This window comes from Contarinia nasturtii, unplaced genomic scaffold, assembly GCF_009176525.2.
Source record: "Contarinia nasturtii isolate CC-2019 unplaced genomic scaffold, AAFC_CNas_1.1 Cnas_scaffold_1240, whole genome shotgun sequence".
Taxonomy (NCBI): domain Eukaryota; kingdom Metazoa; phylum Arthropoda; class Insecta; order Diptera; family Cecidomyiidae; genus Contarinia; species Contarinia nasturtii.
Genome location: NW_022198581.1, coordinates 4,412,648 through 4,435,649, shown reverse-complemented (window position 1 = coordinate 4,435,649; position 23,002 = coordinate 4,412,648). Strand labels below are relative to the sequence as shown.

At 33.7% G+C, this 23,002-nt stretch overlaps 1 protein-coding gene across 4 annotated transcripts in view; it reads right to left on the bottom strand.

Annotated features, from left to right (window-relative positions):
* LOC116345048 (probable serine/threonine-protein kinase yakA) overlaps positions 1–22,728 on the bottom strand; it is a 52,758-nt gene extending 30,030 nt beyond the window's left edge. Inside the window, exons 1-7 of one of the 4 annotated variants that reach the window (XM_031774086.1) lie at positions 22,388–22,728; positions 17,292–17,565; positions 13,141–13,540; positions 12,826–13,065; positions 12,630–12,761; positions 12,373–12,547; positions 12,180–12,307 (exon numbers count right to left, since the gene is read on the bottom strand). In XM_031774086.1, the coding sequence (XP_031629946.1) occupies positions 12,180–12,307; positions 12,373–12,547; positions 12,630–12,761; positions 12,826–13,065; positions 13,141–13,540; positions 17,292–17,452 (1,236 nt within the window). In that variant the 5' untranslated portion in view covers positions 17,453–17,565; positions 22,388–22,728. Of the gene's footprint in view, positions 1–12,179; positions 12,308–12,372; positions 12,548–12,629; positions 12,762–12,825; positions 13,066–13,140; positions 13,541–14,566; positions 14,659–14,914; positions 15,295–17,291; positions 17,566–17,876; positions 17,896–20,907; positions 21,020–22,387 lie in introns of those variants that run through there. The other 3 variants (XM_031774088.1, XM_031774089.1, XM_031774085.1) reach the window with 3 other exon arrangements.
* Positions 22,729–23,002: the final 274 nt, after the last annotated feature.

Genomic DNA, 23,002 nt, shown 5'->3' with positions numbered 1-23,002 from the left:
GATTTGATCGTTGTACCAGCGTGTTTTGTTCCCATTTCGTATTGATCTTTAATTAATTATCGATGAGACAGAAAGAACAATAACAACATTTTGAAGCAATTTAAAATGCTGGTATATTTATAATGAATGACAATAATTGAAGCAACAGTGTGAAGCGCCAATGGTAGAGTATTCACAGTCGAACTCCTTTTTTAGATAAATATCGATCGGAATTCTAGATCGAAACAAAATAAAAATGAAATGGAACACGAGTGTTTATGTGCTAATTGAATCACCCATATATTTTCACAACGGCACACACACACACACACACAAACACGCACTGGCACCCATACACAATTCATTCATATCTCAATACCAATGAGATGAATTATTAGCGAAATTATTGTCGCATAAATTATGTGTTATTGTTGTTTCGAGTCCATTTGTTTGTTAGTATTGTAATTCGGTCGATACGGTTGTTTAAAGATGCAGGCAGAGGTATTTTGTGAAATGCCAGAATTGTTGTTAACATATAAGCTCGTAATGTCACAGATCAGTATTTGTTTTAATCAACAAATATATATTCGGTTTTTACTATTATGTTGAAATTTTGTAGGAGTAACCTTTTTGCTCTCTCTCTATTTCTCTATTCGAGAAATGTTGCTTTGATTTGTTTTTATTCCTCTGTTTGATGATCGTTGCATAAATTTTAATTTATTCCTCTTCAATGGTAAAACACAACGCAAAACACCGCTGAACTGAATTTTGGTTGACAAAATGCGCCAAAAAAATATTAAAAACGAGTGTACACTGATTTTAAGTCACTCTCTTCTTCGGTGAATAAATAATATTTTCAATGAAACCAACGAAAAATGATAAAAAAAAACTACGAATTTTATAATGCACTTTCATTTAAAACCAATGAGACAAATGTTGCTCGGTAAAACGGTATGTATATGTCGCATTCGACGTTTTGATTCAAAAACATGAGAGAACATTAACAACACGATTGATCGTCGCGCGCGTACGCGTCAACACTGTAGTATTACTTCGATTGTTCAACAAGTACTAGTCGAAACACGAAATTTGTGTGCACATTTTTGACGGTCGGCTTTTACGACAAGCGCAACATTTTATTTTATTCGTTATTCACTACACACACTCACTGTGTGTATTACTATTTTTTTATTATTGTTGTTGTTCAATTCACTGCTGTTGATTCTCTTTTATTATTATTTTAAACGCGCTGTGAATTGAATGAATGAATGAGCCCGTTTGTGTATGATATACACGCACATGTGTGTGTGGCCAGTCTGTGTTAGTGCATTTGCAAACATCGAATAAAGACAGACAGTTTCTCTCTCTCTCTCTCTCTCTCTATGTGTATGTGATAACTTTTCGTTCGCATCAGAATGAGACACAAATATTAAATATAATAATAAACTCACAGGGCGCTTTGCCATGTGTACGATGTGTTTTGGACGTACAAAATAAAGGCTACTGTGTAGTAAAAAAATACTCTCACAATTAATCGAGTACACACGATCATCCATGTTACTAACACTCGTTTAATGTGTAGTTATCACACATACTCTCTCTCTCTCTCTTTCTCCTTCTCTTTTGCGCTCTGTCTCCTTAATTGAAATACAAGTGAATACAATACATTTGATCAAAAGACCGAGATGAACAGTGTGTATGCCTTGAGATTCATCATTTCAATATTAGATATTGCTTTGACATAAACTGTCCAAACGGGACGGAAGATTTTCTGTTTATTTCATATGTTTAGCAATTACAAAATGACCCAAAATATGATCATCACAAAGCGAGAGATCCGAATGATCGCTGAGAGAAGAAACATTTCAGCAGCGGCCCAAACCTGCCACAGTCTAGTAGCAATTTCAGCATATGATAGTACAGTATTTATTTTGTGTTTCGCAAATTGACGGCCACAAATCATTTTTAATTCTTCTTAAATGTTGTTATTGCTCAGTTTTTTTTTCGGCGCTTTTTTCTTATGCGGCCTCTAATGGAACTTTTTCGAACTCATTTCAACACATAAAAGTTTACAGCAAAGGAAAGTTCCGCACATTTGATTGATTATTTTTATTTAAACAATTTTTTTTGTTAATTACCATTTGATCACATTATTTCTTATTTTAATGGGCAAGAACACTTTTTTTCGTACTGAATTGTGTTGTAATTACAAAATGTTAACTTTTCAATGGAATTTCAACTCAATTTAATCTCCAAACCCATTCATTTGTAATTTAAATGTGATCGATCGCCATTCTGTGTATAGAACTTTAGAAATGATAGACAATGAAATTGATTTCAAGCGACCAAAGAAAGCTGAAACAAAAATGATTTAATGGCAAACCATGATTCATAGAAAATCAAAGGCAACATAATGAACCGGCCAAGAATAGAACGTTCGGTTCGTTAATGAAATTGAAACAACTATTTGGACGGTAGTCTCAATATGAGACAGATGCAATAATAACCTAGATGTTTGATGTTCATTTATGTGCAATGTACGCTTGGCATTTTGATGTACGCTCACTTCGTTGAAATTATACGAAACGATGAGGAAATATAGAAAAGGCATGTCATGCCTAGCATGCGTGCCTGAAACACGCAAAAATCAAACATGCACGCACATTCAATTTTCAAATACACCAAATTTCTATAACTGTCGACGTCGTCATCTTAAAACTGTTTCTGCGTCATCCGTTTGCGTTTATTTTATAATTAAACATTATTGAATACAGACGATTATGCGCCTATGAACAAAACATCATGCTTCAGACTTCATTAAATTAACTATCGTCGTATAGAAAGACAATAGTGATTGATAACAATTTAAAATAGAACACTGGTAAACTTTTAAAGACACTGTGGTATGTGGTTTATGTTTCGACTCCTTTTTTTCCAAAAGCATGCCGATCGACTTAAACAAAATGAAATGCATGTCTACACATAATGTTCGTTAAGTGTTAGTTTTTTTTTTGGTGTGATATGTCGACGTCAATTTCATGCCCGGCGTCATAGCCATAAAAATGTCAAGCATTCCAACGAATGACGTAAAGTAAAACGTTTTGGGAAACAATTTCAGACAATCCATATTTATGATCAATTGTCACATCTTACTCTCTCTCTTTTTTATCTAATTCTCAGTTTTTTTGTCGTTGCGTTTTATCAAATACGGAAAAAAAAATCAACAGCAGATTATCAAAACTCATGAACAAGCATAATGTTGTTGATATATCTTATCTTAGCTCCACTCTTTATCAGCAACAATGATCGCATACAACATAAACGATTTTGTATATAATCTTTGTGAAAGAAAAAATCAAATGGAATTTCAGTTCGATCCATGACATTGGCATTTCATTTTTTTGTCGATGCAACAATGACATTTTGATGATTTTCGGTGAATTTCATTATGATTATATACACGTCTCGGGGTGTCGAAGAACGTAAATAAAAAAAAAAACAATTCTAAAAAATAGTATGGAAAAAACCAAACTAAAAAAATGAATCAATAAAATATGTTAAATTTGCTTAATCAGATGCCAATTTTACAATAGTTATAAACAAAAAGCGGTTTAAGCAAAACCAAATAAAAAATATACAACATAATGAATTTCAGCGAATGAATAATTATTCATTTATCTTAAAACTATGTATGATTAAGTCTTTTTGCTGGGAATTTTTAGCCAGAGAAAAGTGAGTTTCATCAAGTCTAGAGTCTTTTTTTGGTTTTATATTTACGCAAAGATGTGGGGAAAAACCGATTTATACGCATGTATCTGGTATAAATTCGTGCATAATTCTTGTAAAGTCATTTGAATTTATGTACGGCATGAATACGAAAAGGCGAGCTGTATGATACAAATGCATGGAACGCACTGCGCATAAAGTGCACAAAACCAATAGTACACACATTTTTAGAAAAAATATGCACCAGACAACAGCAGAAGCGTCGGCAGCGGGCAACAAACCATACCATCAAGCGTCATTTCATTTAGCATATATTTACGATGTCAACTACATGCAAATATTCATTGTTGGCACAGTGCATAAGAGAAATTAAATGGTATTTTACAAATAATTTTTTTGCATATCAACACACAGCGTGCAAAATTCACATTTACATGTGCCGTCATCTTGCACAAGTGCTATTATTGAAATGCATAATCAAGCAGCGCCACACCAAACTTGAGTGAGCTCAGCAGTATCGTTTGAGTTGTTTTTTTTTTGTTTTCGTGTGTATTTTTCTTCTCTGTTTCTCCGTTTGTTGTTTTTCGTTCTTCGGTCTCTAATTTAATATTGGTGTTATTTATGGTGTGTGTATTTATTCAAATGAATTTCGATTTACAGTACAATGTCGTTTAATTGTATAAGATAAATGATCAAGAGATTTTATCGATGCGTTCAATGGAAAATTGGCCGATCGACATTTGTGTGTTTTTTTTCTACTCTCGTCTCATTTTTGAATAAGTTTGTTTCGATTTGTGAAAAGCAGTGTCATTGTTGTGAAACACTTAAACTGAGGGTAAAATCAAATCAACACATTTTTAATTGGTGATTTAACGTAAAACAAAAAAAAAATACATATTGCAATTGTGCGCTCACATTGGTGTTGATATATGCGTCGCTCGAGACACGCATTATTCTTCACGCTTTTTCTCGTCTCGTGTTTTTATAATGTAATGCATTTTTTTTCGCGAAGTGCTACGTTTTTTTTTGCATCGAATAATAAAAAGACTATATTGTTCGGTATTGTTCGATTGTCGAGTAGAAGGGAACACAAATCAAGCACGATGAATGAGCTTTTGTGGTGGAAGTATATTTCGTGCTCACGGTTGAAGATCGAATGAAACTAAAAATGACAAATCGATCGGGAGTTGATCTACGCATAGCAATCTAGTTGACACACAACACACAGCATCGCTGTCTATTTCAAATACACATTCATGTTTCTTTTGTGTTTGTGTGTTGTTCTGCGTTTTTATTATACCTCTTTCGCATTGCGTAGCTTTGGTTCTTGTGTCGTTTGTTGTTTCGTTTGTTATATGCAGTTTTTTATAGGCAGTTTAAGTACAAGTATTTAAGTCAAGGTAACTGACTACAGTTGAACTGGACCAATGTTAATAAATGAAAAAGAAAAGATAAATAATAAATCGATATGCACATTAGCATTTAAGTCGAATATCCAATTTGATGTACACCGTGTTTGTGTGTATTTGGAGTCTCCTTCTCAGTGTCGCTGCCGAGAGGTCGGTGCGCGGTGTGCGTGTGCCATTTGGTGGAATATATAGCCAATTTACGAATGCATGTCGCACAAGAATACAACGACGGCAACAACAATAACAATGCTAATGGACAACATGAAACACACACACACACAAACGGAACGCACCGAAAAGACATAAGTGAGTCAAACACGTCGAACTAACGTGTTATTTCAAGTGCAAATTTATGGATTTTTGTTCGACGCTACAATATGCAGTATCTTTTTGATTCTAATCGTCGCACGTCGACTCGATCATAAAATATAACTATAAGCTATTAGATCGTTTTTTTTTTGTTTTTCATTTTCACATATGTGTACGTATGCCACACAAATCCTAGTCTCTCGTATTTAATACACGAGAGACTTCTATTTAAAATCAACATTATGGCGGGTGCTTGTTTTATTGGTGTGCTTAGAATTAACATCAAATTTTGTTTATTAGTAAATTAATTTCGATGCTTCGGAAATTCAAAATAATAATTAATACAATACACAATTTTTGGCTGCGAAATTTCAATCGACGATTGCGTGACTTCATTTCTCTTGGAACAACAACAAATACCATATTGAATTTGATGCAGCATCGAATAAAATGATGGTTAGCATCTCCTTATAAAAAACACACACTCATAGCATACGCACGGAATATACATAAATTCGTAATATGTTTGCAAGAGATAGAATATTGAGTAATAGATAGTTAACTGGAGCAAAAGAATGCGCAATTCATTGGAGCTAGCAATGAAATGTCAACATTGAAAAGATCTTCCGTCAGAGACGAAAACGAAAGGAAAAAAAAAATGCAGAAGAGAAAACTAAACAAAAATAACATAGAATAATGGGCATGAATTAATACTGATGAAAAACAATATATATGAAAGTAATAACCAACAACAAACTCGCGGGTATGCGTTCGTTTAATTTTGTTATTGAATACATTTCTGCTGTGGCGCGAATACATTTTAATAAATTGCTTCAATTAAATTGTTGTATACACGAAGCACTTGATCTAGACCATGTTCTGGCTTTACGATTCATTTTTCTCGTCACCACAATTTTTGTACATTTTTATCATGGCAATCAAACGACAATGTTCAACTCTTCAATTCGATTTGGAACGGAATTCAAATGATGCGCATCAGATATCGACAAAACGAATGCATTTGATCAACGAGGACTCTTTAATTCTTCATCTTCTCTACTGCCCTGCGAACAACACTGTCCCAAAAATGAACCTTTTATTCGATGCGTTCATATAACTCTAATCAAACGAAATGGCATTTTTCGTTTAACGAAATGCACATTGAATTATCGTGTATGTGTGTGTCTGTATGTGTGCATGCCCGCACTTTCCCCCGTCTGCCATTTCATGTCATTTTCGGTAACATTTCGTCAATTGAACAAAATATCAGCATCAATAAATAAACGCATCACTATACTTATTTCATATTTATCACCTTTACTATGCATTCGCCCGCTATAGAATCAAAAACCAGAGGCAGTGCGAAATCAAAATGAACAAGCGCACACAGATTGGCTATGCATCACATTAACCATATTTCTACAAACGATAAGTTTTAATTAAAAGTGGCAGTCATGATTATATATCGAAAAAAGAAAAACGAAAAAAAAACCCATTAAAATTGAACATTATTTACTCACACAATTTATGAATCACAAAACAATTTCAAAATGATTTAGTTCGTATACTTTGCGTGTGTGTGAGAACATTTATTTTTAAATTAATTTAAAATCGTTAGATTTCGATTACTTACGGCAAAAGTCACATTCCAATTTGTTTCTTTTTTGTCATTTCTGTTTCTTTTTTTTGTTTACGTCTGTTGCAATTGCAACTTGGAAGAATATTACAGCAAAATTATGTCTAGCATATTTGAATTAGTCATGCACTATGTTTTTGATGAATCAAAGCAATAAAAGCAATGCTATTAACAATTTTCAAGCCTTGAATATTAAAAAAAAAAACAACAATGTCGCACAATTCGAAAATACAACAATGTGTAATTGTTTACAGAAATATCAATGCGTGAATTATTGATGAAATTTATACTAGATCAAATTTTGCGATTAATTTGAAAAATCGTTTTACTTCAGGCCATTCGAAAATTATTCGAAATTCGTTGTTGTGATTTTGTTTTGAAATTGAGATGATTCAAAGGATTTTTTGCTTTTAAAGGTTTTTGGTCAAGGCTACTTTGGCCGAGTCACTCGATTTCATAGTAATATCAAATATGAAGACGGAATTGGAACCTACACTTAATGTACACTTTTTAAGATCAAGATACATAAAATGTTGGATTTAGAAATTCGCTACCCGGGCAAAATTATGAGTATGGCTAAAAAAGGGGTAAATTTCCAGAAAAATATTTGCAGGTACACTTCTAAACACAATGTTGTACACTTACTTTCTCTACAGTTAATTAAAACCATTAATTTTGAAAAAATTTACTATATCAAATTTAATCGAAAAGAAAAATAAAATAAAAAAAGGAATGCGTTTTTGTAAATTCGAGTGCAAAACACAACAAAAAAAATGTTCTTAAAACATTCTTTATCAAAAAAAAATTAGTCATTCAACGTCAAGTGTTACAAACTAAATGTTCAAGATTTTGCATGATGATAAATCGGGTCGTTGCACTCATAAACAAAAATAGAAACTGAAACGGTAGCAGAGCAAACCGAATTATGGAGAGAGAGATACACGCAAACATAATAATTTAAGTAAATACACACATTATTTGATTTCGGAGATTGAATTTGTGTGTAAATTATTTCATTATGCAATTTTGATCGAGTTGCTTTCACACTGTAATCGCATAAGCCGAAATTGTTTCGCTCAAGTGAAATGACTTCGAAAGGACAGCGATGTCGTAGACAGAGATAGTAAATAAAAACGAACAGATACACACACAGTGAGAGATTGTGCAAGAAAGAACGAAACGGTTCAATCTTATCCCATCGCGATCTTAGTTTGTTGTTGCTTTTTTACAAGCGTATTTCTTTCTTCTTATTACAATTGTTTGTTCGCATCAAATAATAAGGAAAGAATCAGAGTGTGTTGAACAAAAAGGTATACAATCATGTTTTTATGATGTTGCAATTGAAAAAAATCAGCCTTATCACGTATATTAAAAAGGAGGTGAATGTGAAAAAGAAATGAAAGAGACGGAGAGAATGATTGAGATTAGTTGCATTTAGGACAGTTCTGGCGATGCCATTGAAATACATTCGTATATGCGATTGAAAAGTTAATCAAATCGAGTCATTTGAAGTGGCACTTTAATATGACTTGTAATAGTAATACAAAAAATTCAACAAAAAAAAGAGACAGTAATAACCGTGTATAATAACAACAATGTATTGTCGGTGATCGAAAGTCTCGACAACGAAAATAACATTTGAATGAAAATATAAGAAAAAAATGCGAACGAAAATAGCAAAAATGCAATAGATGTAAATAAAGATTCAACGTCACAGTAGAACACATACAGCGTGAGAGAGACAGAAAAGTCAAATGTGATAAGGGAAAAAAGACGAATAAAGATTGAGACCGCTCCCCCAATTAACATTCATTATCTATTAAAAATTGTGTTGATCTCATGATTCAGTTTAATTTCTTCAAGAAGCTGACAATCAATCAACATTTGTTTCAATGTAATAAGCAATTTCCTTTTCATTCAATTCCTTTGAACCTCCCCCCCGTCTCAGTAGTTTCGTGACAAGAACAAGCTATCTAGGAACGGCATCTCATATACTTCTGTTTGTTCTGTGTGAAACTGTTCACGATATCATATTGTGTTCGATTTCATCCATAGTAGGCATGAATTTTTTAAACTTTGATTTTAAATGATATGATAAGAGTTTTTTATTCTCTCACTGTCTTATCTCAAGGGACGCTAAATAAAACAAGCCGCTGTTGTTTGCGAAGAACCACTAACCACATGAACACAATGGATTGTGTTGAGAATTCGAGAAAAACAGTGACACATTTGCAAGTGAACAATTGCTTGACGACAATATTGTATCGCACCACACATACAAGCATTCACTCTCGTTTTTTTTTTTGCTCGCGATCATATACCTCGGGCGAATGAAGAGAACGAAAAAAGCAAAATTATAACACAAAAGGCTTAAAAAGTGACACGCAAATAGTCATAAAAATATTTTGAGCCATAATTGTGCGGTAGATTTGTTACTTTCGCCCATTCGGTTGCCCATATACGGATTATTATGACACTACACAGAACGACCGAACAACGAGCACGTTGATATCACAGCAACGCAACCAATCGAGACCTGATTGCTACATTGTTTAATTACGTTTTCTTACTTTTTCGTTGTAATTTTTTTTATATATATATATGCGATTTGATAAGTTCTGATATCACTTGTGAACTGCGAATTTATATTATGATTCAAATTGAATATTGTTTTTTTTTATTGCATAGATAGTTTATCAACGGCGGTAATAAAAAACGAAACTATGAACTGACCAATGCCATTTTATTTAATTGAGGTCTAAAATAGTGAATGTAGTGTAGTGTTTGTGTGATTTGGAGGGTCATAAAACTATATAGGGTTGACTTGAATATTTCTTATTTGAAAAACCTTGAAACTAGGCGCCACAAACTGAAGACTCACACATTACGAAACAAAATTACTCACAAAAAGATTAAGATAACATCAACGTCATCTCGTTCCATGAATATATGAATATTGTGGATTTAACCGCAACGGATTTATGATACGGCGCACAGGGATTATGCCAGATTTTGTCATCGCTTTAAAATCGTGATAGATTTCGGTGGCCGCATTTAAAACAATGAATTATTGTTGGTATTGTACGCGTGCACCACGATGTCGCGACATTCATTCCCACTTTGTGTGTTGTTGATTTTTTGGATCAAATACAGAATTTGATTTTTCGGGCTTTTGTTGATTTTTACATCCACACAATTAAATCAATATCATAATACACTGTCAGTCTTTGGCCGTAGGGCTTAATGTGAAACATTTGACAGTACTACTAGGAGAAATAAACTATTATACTAATGAAATCAGATTTTTTAAAGTTGTTCAAATGAAATAGATTTTTTTTTTTTTAGAATTATTGAATGCAACCTCCAAAAATTGAGTATATCGATAAAAATATTAACGCATTTGGCAGTTTTCATATAGAAAAACCAAAAAAGCGCCACGAGAGTTTTTACTTGTCCAGGTTTGCTACTCTCTCTCTCTCTCTCTCTCTCTCTCTAGGTTCTCAGTGAGAACTTATCATACATGGAAACGATGCGTTTTTAAACCTCCTCTGAGATATCAAATTCCTTTACAAAATAAATTAATTTGTATACCATTTTTTCTCATTTTGCTAAGGTTTTAAGGCCGTTGTTGCCAATTTTGCTAGGAGTTTTTGAGAAACTCGTACTCACTCCTAAATTTTGAAGTGTGAGAACCTATACCCTGTGCCCATGTATGATATATATCCTACTATTACCGTACTTAATGAAATCAAATACGTTTCACATTAAGCAAATTTAACGGCCTCATTTCCTCTTAAAAACGACGAGAATTTTTGGCGATGAATCAGCATTTCAAAAGATTGTAAACAGTAAACTTGTTTATAAACTCCAAGCGTACGAAAACAAAGCCAGGATACATGCAAAATTTACATCATTTACGGAAGAACAACACGATTCGACTCGCAAATGTGAGAGAAAGATAAGATTAATCATTAACATTTTCTTTTGATATATCTAGACCTATAATCCATTCTGATGTTGGTGCGTGTATTTTTTTACATATAATTTAAAATATCAATCACTGCGTTAATCTTTCACTTTTCTCGAGTATACTTTCTACACTCAAACTCTTGTTATTATATTCACATTTTTCAACAGGTGTTTCGAAATAAACATTCTTCCACAGATGAAAAAAAAAACCACTACAAATCAACATTACACACATTTTTCACACTTCACAATTCATTTATCAAGAACATACTTGACAATTTTATTTTTTTTGCAAAACATCCTATTATGAACTTTCGACTCAGAATTGCAAATGATAAGTTCAAGACGAAATTATTGATTGACGAAACAAGCAACATCTCGAGAATGAACTTTGAAATGTTTCCGTTTTCTAGACATCTCCTGTCCATTTCTCAATTGAATTTCTCGGTTTTCAATTAAAAAAAAATCAACCAGTTTTGCTTGATATAAGATGACTTTGTACCTACAGATCCTTAGCTACAACAACAGATCAACTCAATAGCAATTGAAAAAATTGTCTCACAACAATTGAGTCATGAATTCGGTATCTTCAAAAACACAACTGCAATTAGTTGTGCATTTCAAAATTGATAATAAGTCGTTATCATTTGCGTTGATTCCACGCTGGATATTATTATTATCAGTCTTAAATCGGAAAAAAAAGTTCGTTCGTCATATTGACGCTTGTATTTTTTTAAATTTAACGTAATTTCTGAATTGAAAAAAAAATCCAACAATAAATAAAGTCATTGAAATCAAAAATTATCTCATATGATCAATAAATCAAATGGAATTCTTCCTTTTGACGCAATATTGATATGCCCGAATGTGTGAATGGTTCGACTGATTAAGTGACCCAAATACAGATATGTGCATATTACAATAATTTATATCGGACCCATGAGTTCATGCAAATGACATCATGCGATAATCTCATTAAAAAAAGTGAGCGAAACCAGAACTGGATTTTAAATTTGGATTTTTTTGTTCAACTTTTTGGTTGCTGTATATTTTTTCTACTATGAAATGGTTGAACGTACGATTTTATGATTAATGTAAATACTCGTATCGTTCGTGTACAGCAAGAGACAACATATATTGAGTTTACTCACCTCAGATGCACTTGTGGCAACCGAACTAATGCTCGGCGACATCGCCGATTCTGGGCTGGCATTCAATCCGAGACCTTTGCCTTTATTCGATGAGTAAAAATTTGTAACATAACTATTTTCAAATGGACCTAAAACCAAAACATTCGGTCAATTGTTGTGTACGTTGTGATTGATAAATTTTCATATATTTTACCTTGTGAGGGTAATTGATTGTGCGGCAAATTTTGTGACGATAAAGCCGGTCGATATGGCGGCAAACTGATATTTGAGAGAATTTTCACCGAAGATGATGCACGATTATTGCCACTTATCTCGCTCAGCGATGATGGCGAATCGTTGATATTCGATGATGTGGATACGGCCTTTCGCTGCAATAGAATAGCATTTTTTTTTGTGAAGTTCCATTTTAAATACTTGTTTTCATTTGAAATAATTTTGATAAATACTCACATAACCAGTTAGCTGTGCCAAATCTAATGAATGCACCTTTGTCTCGCTAGATGACAATCGATTTGATGGCTGTGACATTTGATTGGTATGTTGTTCATGGGGTAAAGAGGTTAATGAAGTTTGTTCAAATTCCTAAAAAAAAGTAATATCAGAGAAACAGTTTTATGAAAAACCAAATTTATTTTTGAATGAGTACCTCTTGCATTGATTGATGATGTTGTTGTTGGTACTGTTGATGTTGTGGAAGCTGCTGCTGCTGTTGTTGTTGTTGCTGCTGCTGCTGTTGTTGTTGTTGTTGTTGCTGTTGCAATTGTTGAATTGGTTCATGCTCGTTCCACTCATTCTGTTGCAATGATTCGTTTAAATATTGGCGCACCTGATTCTTTTGCTTTTGAATAACGTGATAACGTGTTGGATTTTCCAAAACAGTTCGAACCTATTAATAGAATTTTAATGATTTCAAATGATAAAGTTGATGAACAATTAAAAGAAAGATAATAATATGGTTAACCTTTAAGACTTGTGGTGGTAAATCGACGCCAATGTGAAGTGGAACTTTTACCGGTGCACATTGTACATCCGTTTGTGGTGGAACTTGTTGTGATTGATTTGAAAAGTTTCCACTGTTAAAATCACTGCCTTCCGTTGAAGAGGATGGTGTCGGTGATGATGTATACAATTGCGGAACGTTCAAGCAATTTCTTGGCACCTGTAATTGTGGACTGGATTGTGCCGAATGAGCCAATTGGGAATGATCAACATTGGTATGGCATCCATGGCCCTGCATGGATAATTTTCGATCATTTTCTCGTCGTTCCAATTCTTGTCGTTCAAGCTCTTGTAATTGTTCTCGTTGCAATTGTTGTTTTAATTGTGTACGGGATGTTGGTGTTGCCGTTTTAAATGTTGGCCTAAAAATCAAAAATTAAAAAAAAAACGTTTTCTTTTATAATTTCATTATAATCAATAATATGTGCTAAAATGGGGAAAGAATGTTAGTTTTGCGCATAATAATTATAAGATTTGGTGAATCGGTCCTTATTTAGTCATGAAAATCGTATTTGTTCATTTGAATCGTGTGTGGTTTTTTTTGAGTATATTTTTTTGAAAATTTTCTTTCAAGTAATTATCATTTAATTTTGAAATGACTCGCACTTGTTGGCGTTTTGTATTGAGTCAGAGCTAATTTATTGTTGTTTTCCGTTCATCACTCAATTCATCGGGTTTTTGTTCAGCAACAGTCAAAATGATTTGTGAACCATTTGCATGAATCAGACGAGTAAGCGAGACATAAAATGAGAAGGAAATTATTTTGTAAATCGAAGCCAAATCCCTAATCAACGATCAATTACTCTTCAATATGTGTTCACACATTTTACTTCGATAGTTGGCGATTTGTGTGCGAAAACGAGCACTCGACTGTACATACACCATAGAATGATTGAGAGCGGGACAAAGCATCATGTTGAAATGTCACATTTATTGTAATTTCGTACTGTGGGTGTATAACGAGACGCAAGAGCGAGCGAGACACGCTGCGAGTACAGGCTAAAGAATTGCCGTTTTCCTCATTCTTGGCAACAACACCCATGGCCTTGTACATTGAAAATTCATCATATTTTTAGTACATTAACATGCTAGTATCGCATTAACAGCTGTGTTTTGTGGTATTAGCGTTTACAATACATGTTATACCCCTATTGCTTAATATGTGGAAATATTTCTCATTTCTTAGAGATTTTTCTTATATTATTATATGAATTTAATTGAATTTATGTAAACAAAAGCTTATACAATTGACTGATCGCAGTAATGCCTATCGAATTTCAAATGATATGTGGAAAAAGCGATTAGTTTCAGTTTGGCGTAAGCATTAGCATAACACACGGAAAACAATCAAAAGAGTTTTTCTTCTTCGTTGTCGGTCGGTTTCTTACCCGCCCAGTATAGGTGGTAATCCATATGCTTTTGGCGTGTGACATGGAGAATTACTTATTGTTGCCGGTGTACAACCGATTATATCGACGCCCTTTTGATGTGAATAAAAAAAATGTTCATTAGATATTGACACAATCTACGCTGCTTGAATGCATTTTCGCAACAAAATTCGATGCATTTCCACATTTCCCCATCGAAACAAATACTCTTCGAAATGCAATTTGAAATGGTGACGTTCGAGACAGTTCTTCAATTGGGAAAATGTCAACAAAGAGTTTCGTTCGAAGATGCATTCGATTTTGGTGGTATTACAACGGCAAATAACATTATTAGTTGAAGTTTCGCACCAAATCTACAATGCTTGGATCCATTTCGAGGATCATTTGTAAATCTTCGTCGATGCCAACCGTGACTTTGAGATTGGATAAATCAGTTTTACTGCGCATTGCATCACTATCGCTGATTTCCATTTTGATATTGGTTGTGTCATTGCATACAGGAATTTGTGCATCTTGAAAATTATTTTCAGGATTCAAGCAATTATTCACTAGATTTTCGCTTAACGAAAACATCTTAATTATTTTTTCTTCTTCTTTTTTTTAAATTTCAAAGAACAATCTTATCACAATACACTGATTACACTTGAATTATCCGTTCAATTTGTTGAACACAGTGAGTAATAAATATCTTCTTTTTTTTTGTTTGTTATTTTGCATTCACACTAGCAATTATTCGTTTACATTGTTCATTCTCTTTTTTCTTACGCTTCGCGAAATTCTTGTTTTGATTGTGTCAACAACAAGAGCATCCGACAAAATACATTTGGCACACCAAATGTGTGTTTGATTGAAAGCTTCAATATATTTATTGACACAAAACTAAAAATGGCGGTGTGAATTTTCACCAATTCAATGCCTAAAAACTGACGAACCATCGAATAATATAAAATATCCGATCTGGAATCGTAAATTCATGCGTAAAATAAATCTTGCAAAGCGTAAATATGTGTATATATCGCGCGAAATGTCGTCGTTTCTTTCGTAAAAATTCTTTTTTTTTATCTCACTTGGGGCTGAGAGAAAATTGCTTGCTTGAATCGTTTGATACACGATCGGGGAAAAACTAGCGCGCAAAAGAGTGAATCTTCTGACTGAGAACACATGCTCTCTTCGGGATTTTGACTAAACGACTCTTTTTTCTTTTTCATGCCCGCCGTCGTTGCCGCTTTTTCTGTCTTCTTTTATCTGTGGTTGCGTCGTTGCGAGAGTGCAATAACACTACTGAATTTTCGAACAAAATTGTTTTGTTTCGGTCTTATTTTAACTTATTGTTGATTGCTCATTATTTGTGGTGCAATTCTAACGATCGGCAATTACACAAATACACCTCAAAAAAAAGCAACCATATGCACATACAATTCGGATATTTTGAATTCGATATATACGAATAGATCACATAAATAGTCAAACCGTAACCAAACTAATAAATAAAAAAACACTTCGAAACTGACTGAGTGAAAGATATGTGAGAAAACACTGAAAATGTCTTTGCGAATAGCCAAAGCCAAATTACGTTTTTTTTTATTTTGGTACGCGAAAATGACTCGCACGCTTTCAAACACAAGACAAGCAACATCAACAACAACAAAAAATAATTTGCTTAAAATAGATCTACAGTAATGCCAAAATGTACGGATGCGTCCAGATGAAAGGGATTATATATTGATTCCATTTGGCGGTTTTTGCTTGGAACCAACGGCTTTTTTTTACAGTCAATCAGGGATCAATGACTAAAAAATTCCATCTAAATGAAGAATATCCATAATAGCAACGCTTATGAATATTATCTCGTATTCATTTTTTATGATGAAATGTTGAATACGAATTTTTCGTTTAATAATCCGATGCATTTGTTCGATCTGTTTTTGTAGCACAAATTATTATAATTATTGCACGTATAAATATACTCCCTTTTTTTCAATTTATTCAAAATAAAACAATGAACCGCCGATGAAAAAGTGTCAACATCATAAGCTCCGTGATCATTTGGAGCATGCGCCATAACAAATTCAATGTTCGGTTTCGTGTGCCGATACGAAAACGGTTGAATATTTTTAGAATCGAACGCTGAACTGACGCTGAGAGTATGAAGAAGTAGACGACGCGCGGTCGTCGTCATTGTTGTTATCGTGTGCGCGTACCCAAAGTGCAAATATGATATTTTGGCGTGTGAAACAAGACCTCCAAAACTCATCCTTTCAGTTTAATTATCACATTTGTCTACAATTAGACAATTTTCGTTTCTTCTTTCGGTCTTCAGTCGCACGTATCTTCATTCAAGAAAAGTTCATGGTAACTGTTTTGTTGTTCGAAAATTATTCGTCAACCGATTTTTTTGTCATTTCGCACGTAATTCAAGCGGACATTATATTGAGGTATGTTTTCAGCAAGCTGAATCAGCTAACGACAGGCGCTGAAACAGAGTGAAAACAATAGAAGTGATTGTTAAAGCGATCGCAGCATTGTAAAAGAGTTTATAACCATAACAAACATTTCTATAGTTTTCACTCTGTTTCAGCGCCTGAAAATATCTCAATATAATGTCTGCGGTGATTCAGTCGATATTAGTGCAAATTATTACTTTTTTTGTGTGTTCTATATATGTTTGGATGCCGTCTAACTTATTGGATAATTATGAAGATAAATGACAAGCTATTTAACTTACGTTTCAGTTTCTTCGGGCACCGTCTTCGATTTGAGTTCGTAGAACATAACATCGTTGCATGCTTTATCGAGCAATGTGTCAATGTTGGAATCATTTTCGAATACACTATAGTCGAAATCAATGAAATCGAAGTTCATATCAATTCCTGATTCGTTGTCCATCACATTTGGAGAATGCACCTTGGCGCCTCTCTCCCTTTTTGAGTGTGCGTGTGTTTCAGCTACCGCTGAAGATGCGTCAATCCTTGAAAATTTTCAGTAGTTCGGATTTAAAACTAAAAACGAAGAAAATTTGTTTTTTTTTTAAGAAAACGAAATGAAAAAGCATATATTTATCAATGTGTGCGGTCAATTTGGATGAATTCCATCAACTGATTACTTTAAATCAACACATATTTCCCATTAAATGGAAGAAAGTTGTAGAAATATTTCAAAACAAATCGCATTAAATTGCATGCATACACGCCCAGTAAACACACATCCACACATCAATCATGCACCAATTTACAGCCCGCATACTTGTGATATGTGTGTGTGTGCAATTTAATGCAATTGAATTGGTTATGTTTCGTGCAGTCGTATTTACATTGAACCCTCGTTTTTTTGCTATCTATTTTTATTAGATCATTTGTCTTCGAATGACGTAGTTTTGAATAATTTGTCTCAAAAGAAGAGATTGATAATTTAAAATAAAAAATCCGATCCGTATTTGTATAGAATATTTTGAACCACTTTAATTTTACGATTGCGAATGGCGAGTTGTTTGCAGCATTATAGAGCAGAGTTGTTTTTGTGAAATTTGACTATTTCATATGTACTAATTGGGGAAACCCCACAATTTGTCTTAGGTCGAGAAAACAAAAAAGAAGTTTTTTACCCGACATTTTTCATCTTATTAGTTGTTATCAAAAAACGTAGGAGCCGTACTACACCGTACACGTATTTCTGGACTTGGACATGTTTCAAACTTAAATGAATCGATGATTTATCTCTTTAGATCCATCTCACAACAAGAATTGGCAAATAAATTCACACATTGACTTCTTTTCGGATAAAAACTCCAAATCATAATTTAAAAATAATTGATTATGCTGGAATTTTTTAGCAGACATTTTTTTGTATATTTGCAAAAAAAAACTTGATTTTTTTTCCTAAGAAATACACATTGAAATTCCCTTTGGTACAAACTAAGTTCTTCTTTTGTTCAATATATCTCAAATGTGTTTAAAATTCTCCATCTTTTGATAAAATCCATGAAAAAACTCTTGACAATAATTAATGAGACTCATCACCTTACAGCCATTCATCACTTATTCGTTTTTTTCTCGACTTTTTCTTGTTCCTTTTCGAAGAACCCACACAAAAAAATTCACATAACTTCTGTTTGATTGAAATTGCGCTAGAAATAGTTGTGGTATTTACTATTTATTTATATCAAAATGAATAAATCAAAACAGCGTAGTGCATCACAGTATAGAAATGTGGAGAGAGAGAGAGAAAAAAACAGTTTTTTTTTGTGTCGTTCGTTGACGAAAATGTGTATGCTAAGTTTGTGTGTATGTGGAAAAATAATGAAACTATAACGTTTTTCCAGTAAAATATTTTGGTATGTGTTTCTTTTTTGTCGCCGTCGTTGTCGTAATGGTGCGTCACAGATTCCCACTGTGACATTGGTACAGCTACTAAGTCTTATGGAACACACGATCCCCATATCATTCTTGACATTTTATTAATTCGGTTTCTCGTTCGCATTTATTTCTTCTCCAAGTGATTTTGAACATCACCACACAACGTCATTTGCATGTGTATGTGTATTCATGTCCGAGCGCGACAAAGCGAAATGCAAAATACAACGCACACCGGTTTGTCTGTTTTATTTTGTTATTATTGGTGGTATTATTATTATTAATATTCCATTTCAAGAATGCTTTGCTGTATAGCCAGCAATCGAAAAATGAAAAATGCCAAATAAAACGGGCGTACATGAGAGATAGATAGAAAAAGAGAGCATGAGATTTTTGATTTGGTGATCGTATTGCTGCGTATATATCAAAATGTGCACACATACACCAAAGAATATTCATTAGTTATCGCGAAATCATGTAATGAAAATTAAACGCCATTATTCAAAATGCACGCATATGATCAATCATTTTAACCAAAGCAGAAAAAAAACATTCGCGTTAATTTAAAAATGGATACAAAAAACCATACTGAGACGCGTTTTTACTCTTTATAATTACATATGCGAAAAAGTATTTTGCGAGGGTCACTAAATTCTGTGTAGTGGCACTGATTGAACGATTTTATCTTATTTTGTAGAGTTGATATTTGTATTTGGCATTTGAAAGGTCCATTGTGAGAAAATCGATAGAGCCATTACCCATTTTGAATATGAAAGACTGGAAAGCCGCTGAAGGAACTGATTTATTTTGGAGGAGAAGAATCGAATAAACAAGTTTTCTGTAAAATGAGGCCAAAGTAGTTTGGGGGTGTCGACTAGACGTAGACGTTTTCAAATGTTATAGCATGATTATTGCTTAGCGTGATCATCGTCTAAGCACGTGAAAAACAACATAAAACATGGCCAAACATGATGATGATGATCATGAGATGAAATATCATACATTTTTCACATTAAAATCGGTCTGGTTTTTGCAGTGTTCGCAGTTTAACGAAGTTAATTTATTTCAATTTTATCAGTCGAAAAGAGAAGCCAATTGTATTTTAAACACAAATTGATTGGACGAGAAAAATGTCACGTGACCAACTTAAATATATACCAATCATCGACAACTTGCGATATTATTTTGAAATATTGTTTTTTTTTCTTATGCGTGAAGCACAGCGCTGTGCTTCTGCAACCCAATTTAATTGTCAATTATTGTCATTTGTAACTGTATCGGCGACAATTTGGAGAGCGCATACTATACCAATCGTATGAAATATCATACGCACATATTGATTTTTGGCAATTATTTGCCATTCAAATACGGTTTTCTTATTCATTTTCGACTCACAATAGCCAAGTTCTCGAAGATGGGTAATATTGTAGCAGCTTAATTGCTTGATACTACTATCAAGTAGAAGAAGAAGATGAAGAAGAAGAGCACACAAATGAAACAAGATACACACAAATCAAAAAATAAATAAAAAAAATTCGAAAACGGAATGGATATTGATATTTGCCGCAAACCAACCGAGGGGTAAACAATACAATTGATCAATACGCAGCACATACAAAAGGTAGTGCCGAAATGAGCAAATATGTTCACAAAATACCCAGATGTTCGATATTCGGATGAAATGTTCGATCGGCGATCCCATTATTACCGATCCTCTGTCTCAAAATCATTAAACGGTTTCAATTTTGAAAATCGTGTGTCAAAAGAAAAGCGGATCTTAAAAGCTCGGTTTAAATTAAATTCAGGATGACGCGCCGTCATAATGAAATGTTTTCATTTTAAGGGAAGGTCAGATGTAAATGTTCGTGGAACTTATAGAATGCTCAAAACAGGATTGATTATCGATGGTGACGTTGTGTATCATCCAAGTATTGGAATATCACGACTTTCAATTCAAAAATCAACAAATAAATGAACAGATGACAAACTCACGGAACGATCAAGGCGGCATACGTGCTCCCTCAATTGTTTGTTCTCTTTCTCTCTCTCTCGATGATTGCCAAATAATTGAAATTTTGAAACGTTGTTTTCTTGTAATTCGATAAATTCATTTAATGTGTATAAATTGGTAATATCAGCGTGGCCATAAACTGTTCCAATACACTGGTGTCTCTAATACTGGTGTTTTCTCTCATCGTACTAAGGGGAGATCTACATCAACTAGTGCGAAATTCAGACTGTGTTGTGTGCTCCAGACACGAGCCATTTGAATGCAAGTGACGTAACACAAATACGCAAACTTGTACGAACGTAAACACGCGCCATTGAACATATTATACCACATGCTGTATAGCACTTCACTGTATTTGATGCTGTATTTCTCCGAATTAATATAATCAACAAAATGAAATAAAAAAAACCCATAATTTGAGTCAACATGAACTGGATACTATGCGATGCGTCAAAATCTTTCACTATCTTTGGGACTATTAAGCTGCTTCAATGTGGCTACTTTCAAATCATTGTTGATTGGACATATATTTGAATAAAAACCAATTTGGCTGTTCAAATACAAATTCTCAAGTAGAAAATGATGGAACATTTAAATTATGATTAGAAATAATCGTGAGCAAACAACAGTAGTAAACATTGAATACACAAATGAATTGCAGAACAGAATCAAATCGTACTTAATTTGCTTGGATTTTTGCTTTGGATCGTTTCCATTCGCCAACAACAGAAGTGAACAGAAAAACAAACGAACGAACCTACACAGAGAAATAAACGTTCTCGCTCGCAAATTGTACGAGAAATCGTATTTTGTTTAGCTTTTGTGTTGGTCAAATAAATGATTGCGTTTATACAAATTTCGCATAGTAAAAGATGAAAATTAAATTAAAGTATACAATCTGGGTATTGTCGTGGTGATAACACGACAAAAGATCACACTGGAATCCAACAACAACATCAATGGCATCTATATTTATAATAAAGCCACCACACACCGAACGACGCGGCTTGGTCGAAAGATGAGCCCTACTGCAAACAACTTACAATATACACCAACAACGCTTGAATCATAAGACACTGAGACATAAAATATAAGGAAAGTGATCATAGTACGCGTATGAATAAACGGTGAAACGGCACAACAACAACGATTATACGTTCGCACTCTACTCATTCCATCCACAACGACTGACAAAAAGCCAATGCAACACACATCTTCACTGTCTTCTTCTCTATCTCTTTCGATCAATCTCTTATTCCATTGAGACAGATGCATTTGTTTTCATTTGGGATTTTGACTATTATTATTTTTTTGTTTCACATTCACAAATTGCAAATTTCCACTTGGAACTTTTCCATTCAAATTGACCGATTTAATTAATTTTTCTTTTGTTGACACAATTTTTACACAAAATTCACACACAGTCACATAAAATAAAGGAATTTTTTTCTTGTTTATTACCCGAGTGCAAGTCGCGCACACAATCGAAACACACCAATCTCAATTATACCAATATATCTATATATATATTTTTTTCTCAATCTGTCTCGTTTCGGCGAGATAATGTGATACAAGGTTTTTATTTTTTCACCCTAGTTTTTTTTGCAGAAATATAAATATCACTTGATTTACACTACAGTTGATCGATCGAGAAATTGCCCTCCGGATTCAAAGAACCCTTCGTATTCACGAACGATCAATTCGCGAACTTTTAAAAAAATCTTCTTTTTTTTTGGAGAAATGGAAAGGAACGAACAACTAGGCCCGTGTCGAAAAAACAGTAACTTGATTACAAGAAAACATTGTCAATACACAACGAGAAAAATATGCGCGAGATCGTGCGCAAGTTGTTTCTATGTATGTGCACGCGCTACTGTGTATACATTGAATTCAGATGAGCGAACAAGAGACGGTGGCTAAGTGAGGGAGATAGAGAGAGAGAGTGAGAGATATGGAATATCACACAACTCTCGAAAACTAATTTACACGCACAGTGAACGCTTCTCCATCTGCAGGCTAAATGGACAAACCATTCAAGTCATCTGATCGTATGTGTAGCTCACTCATTCATTGCGA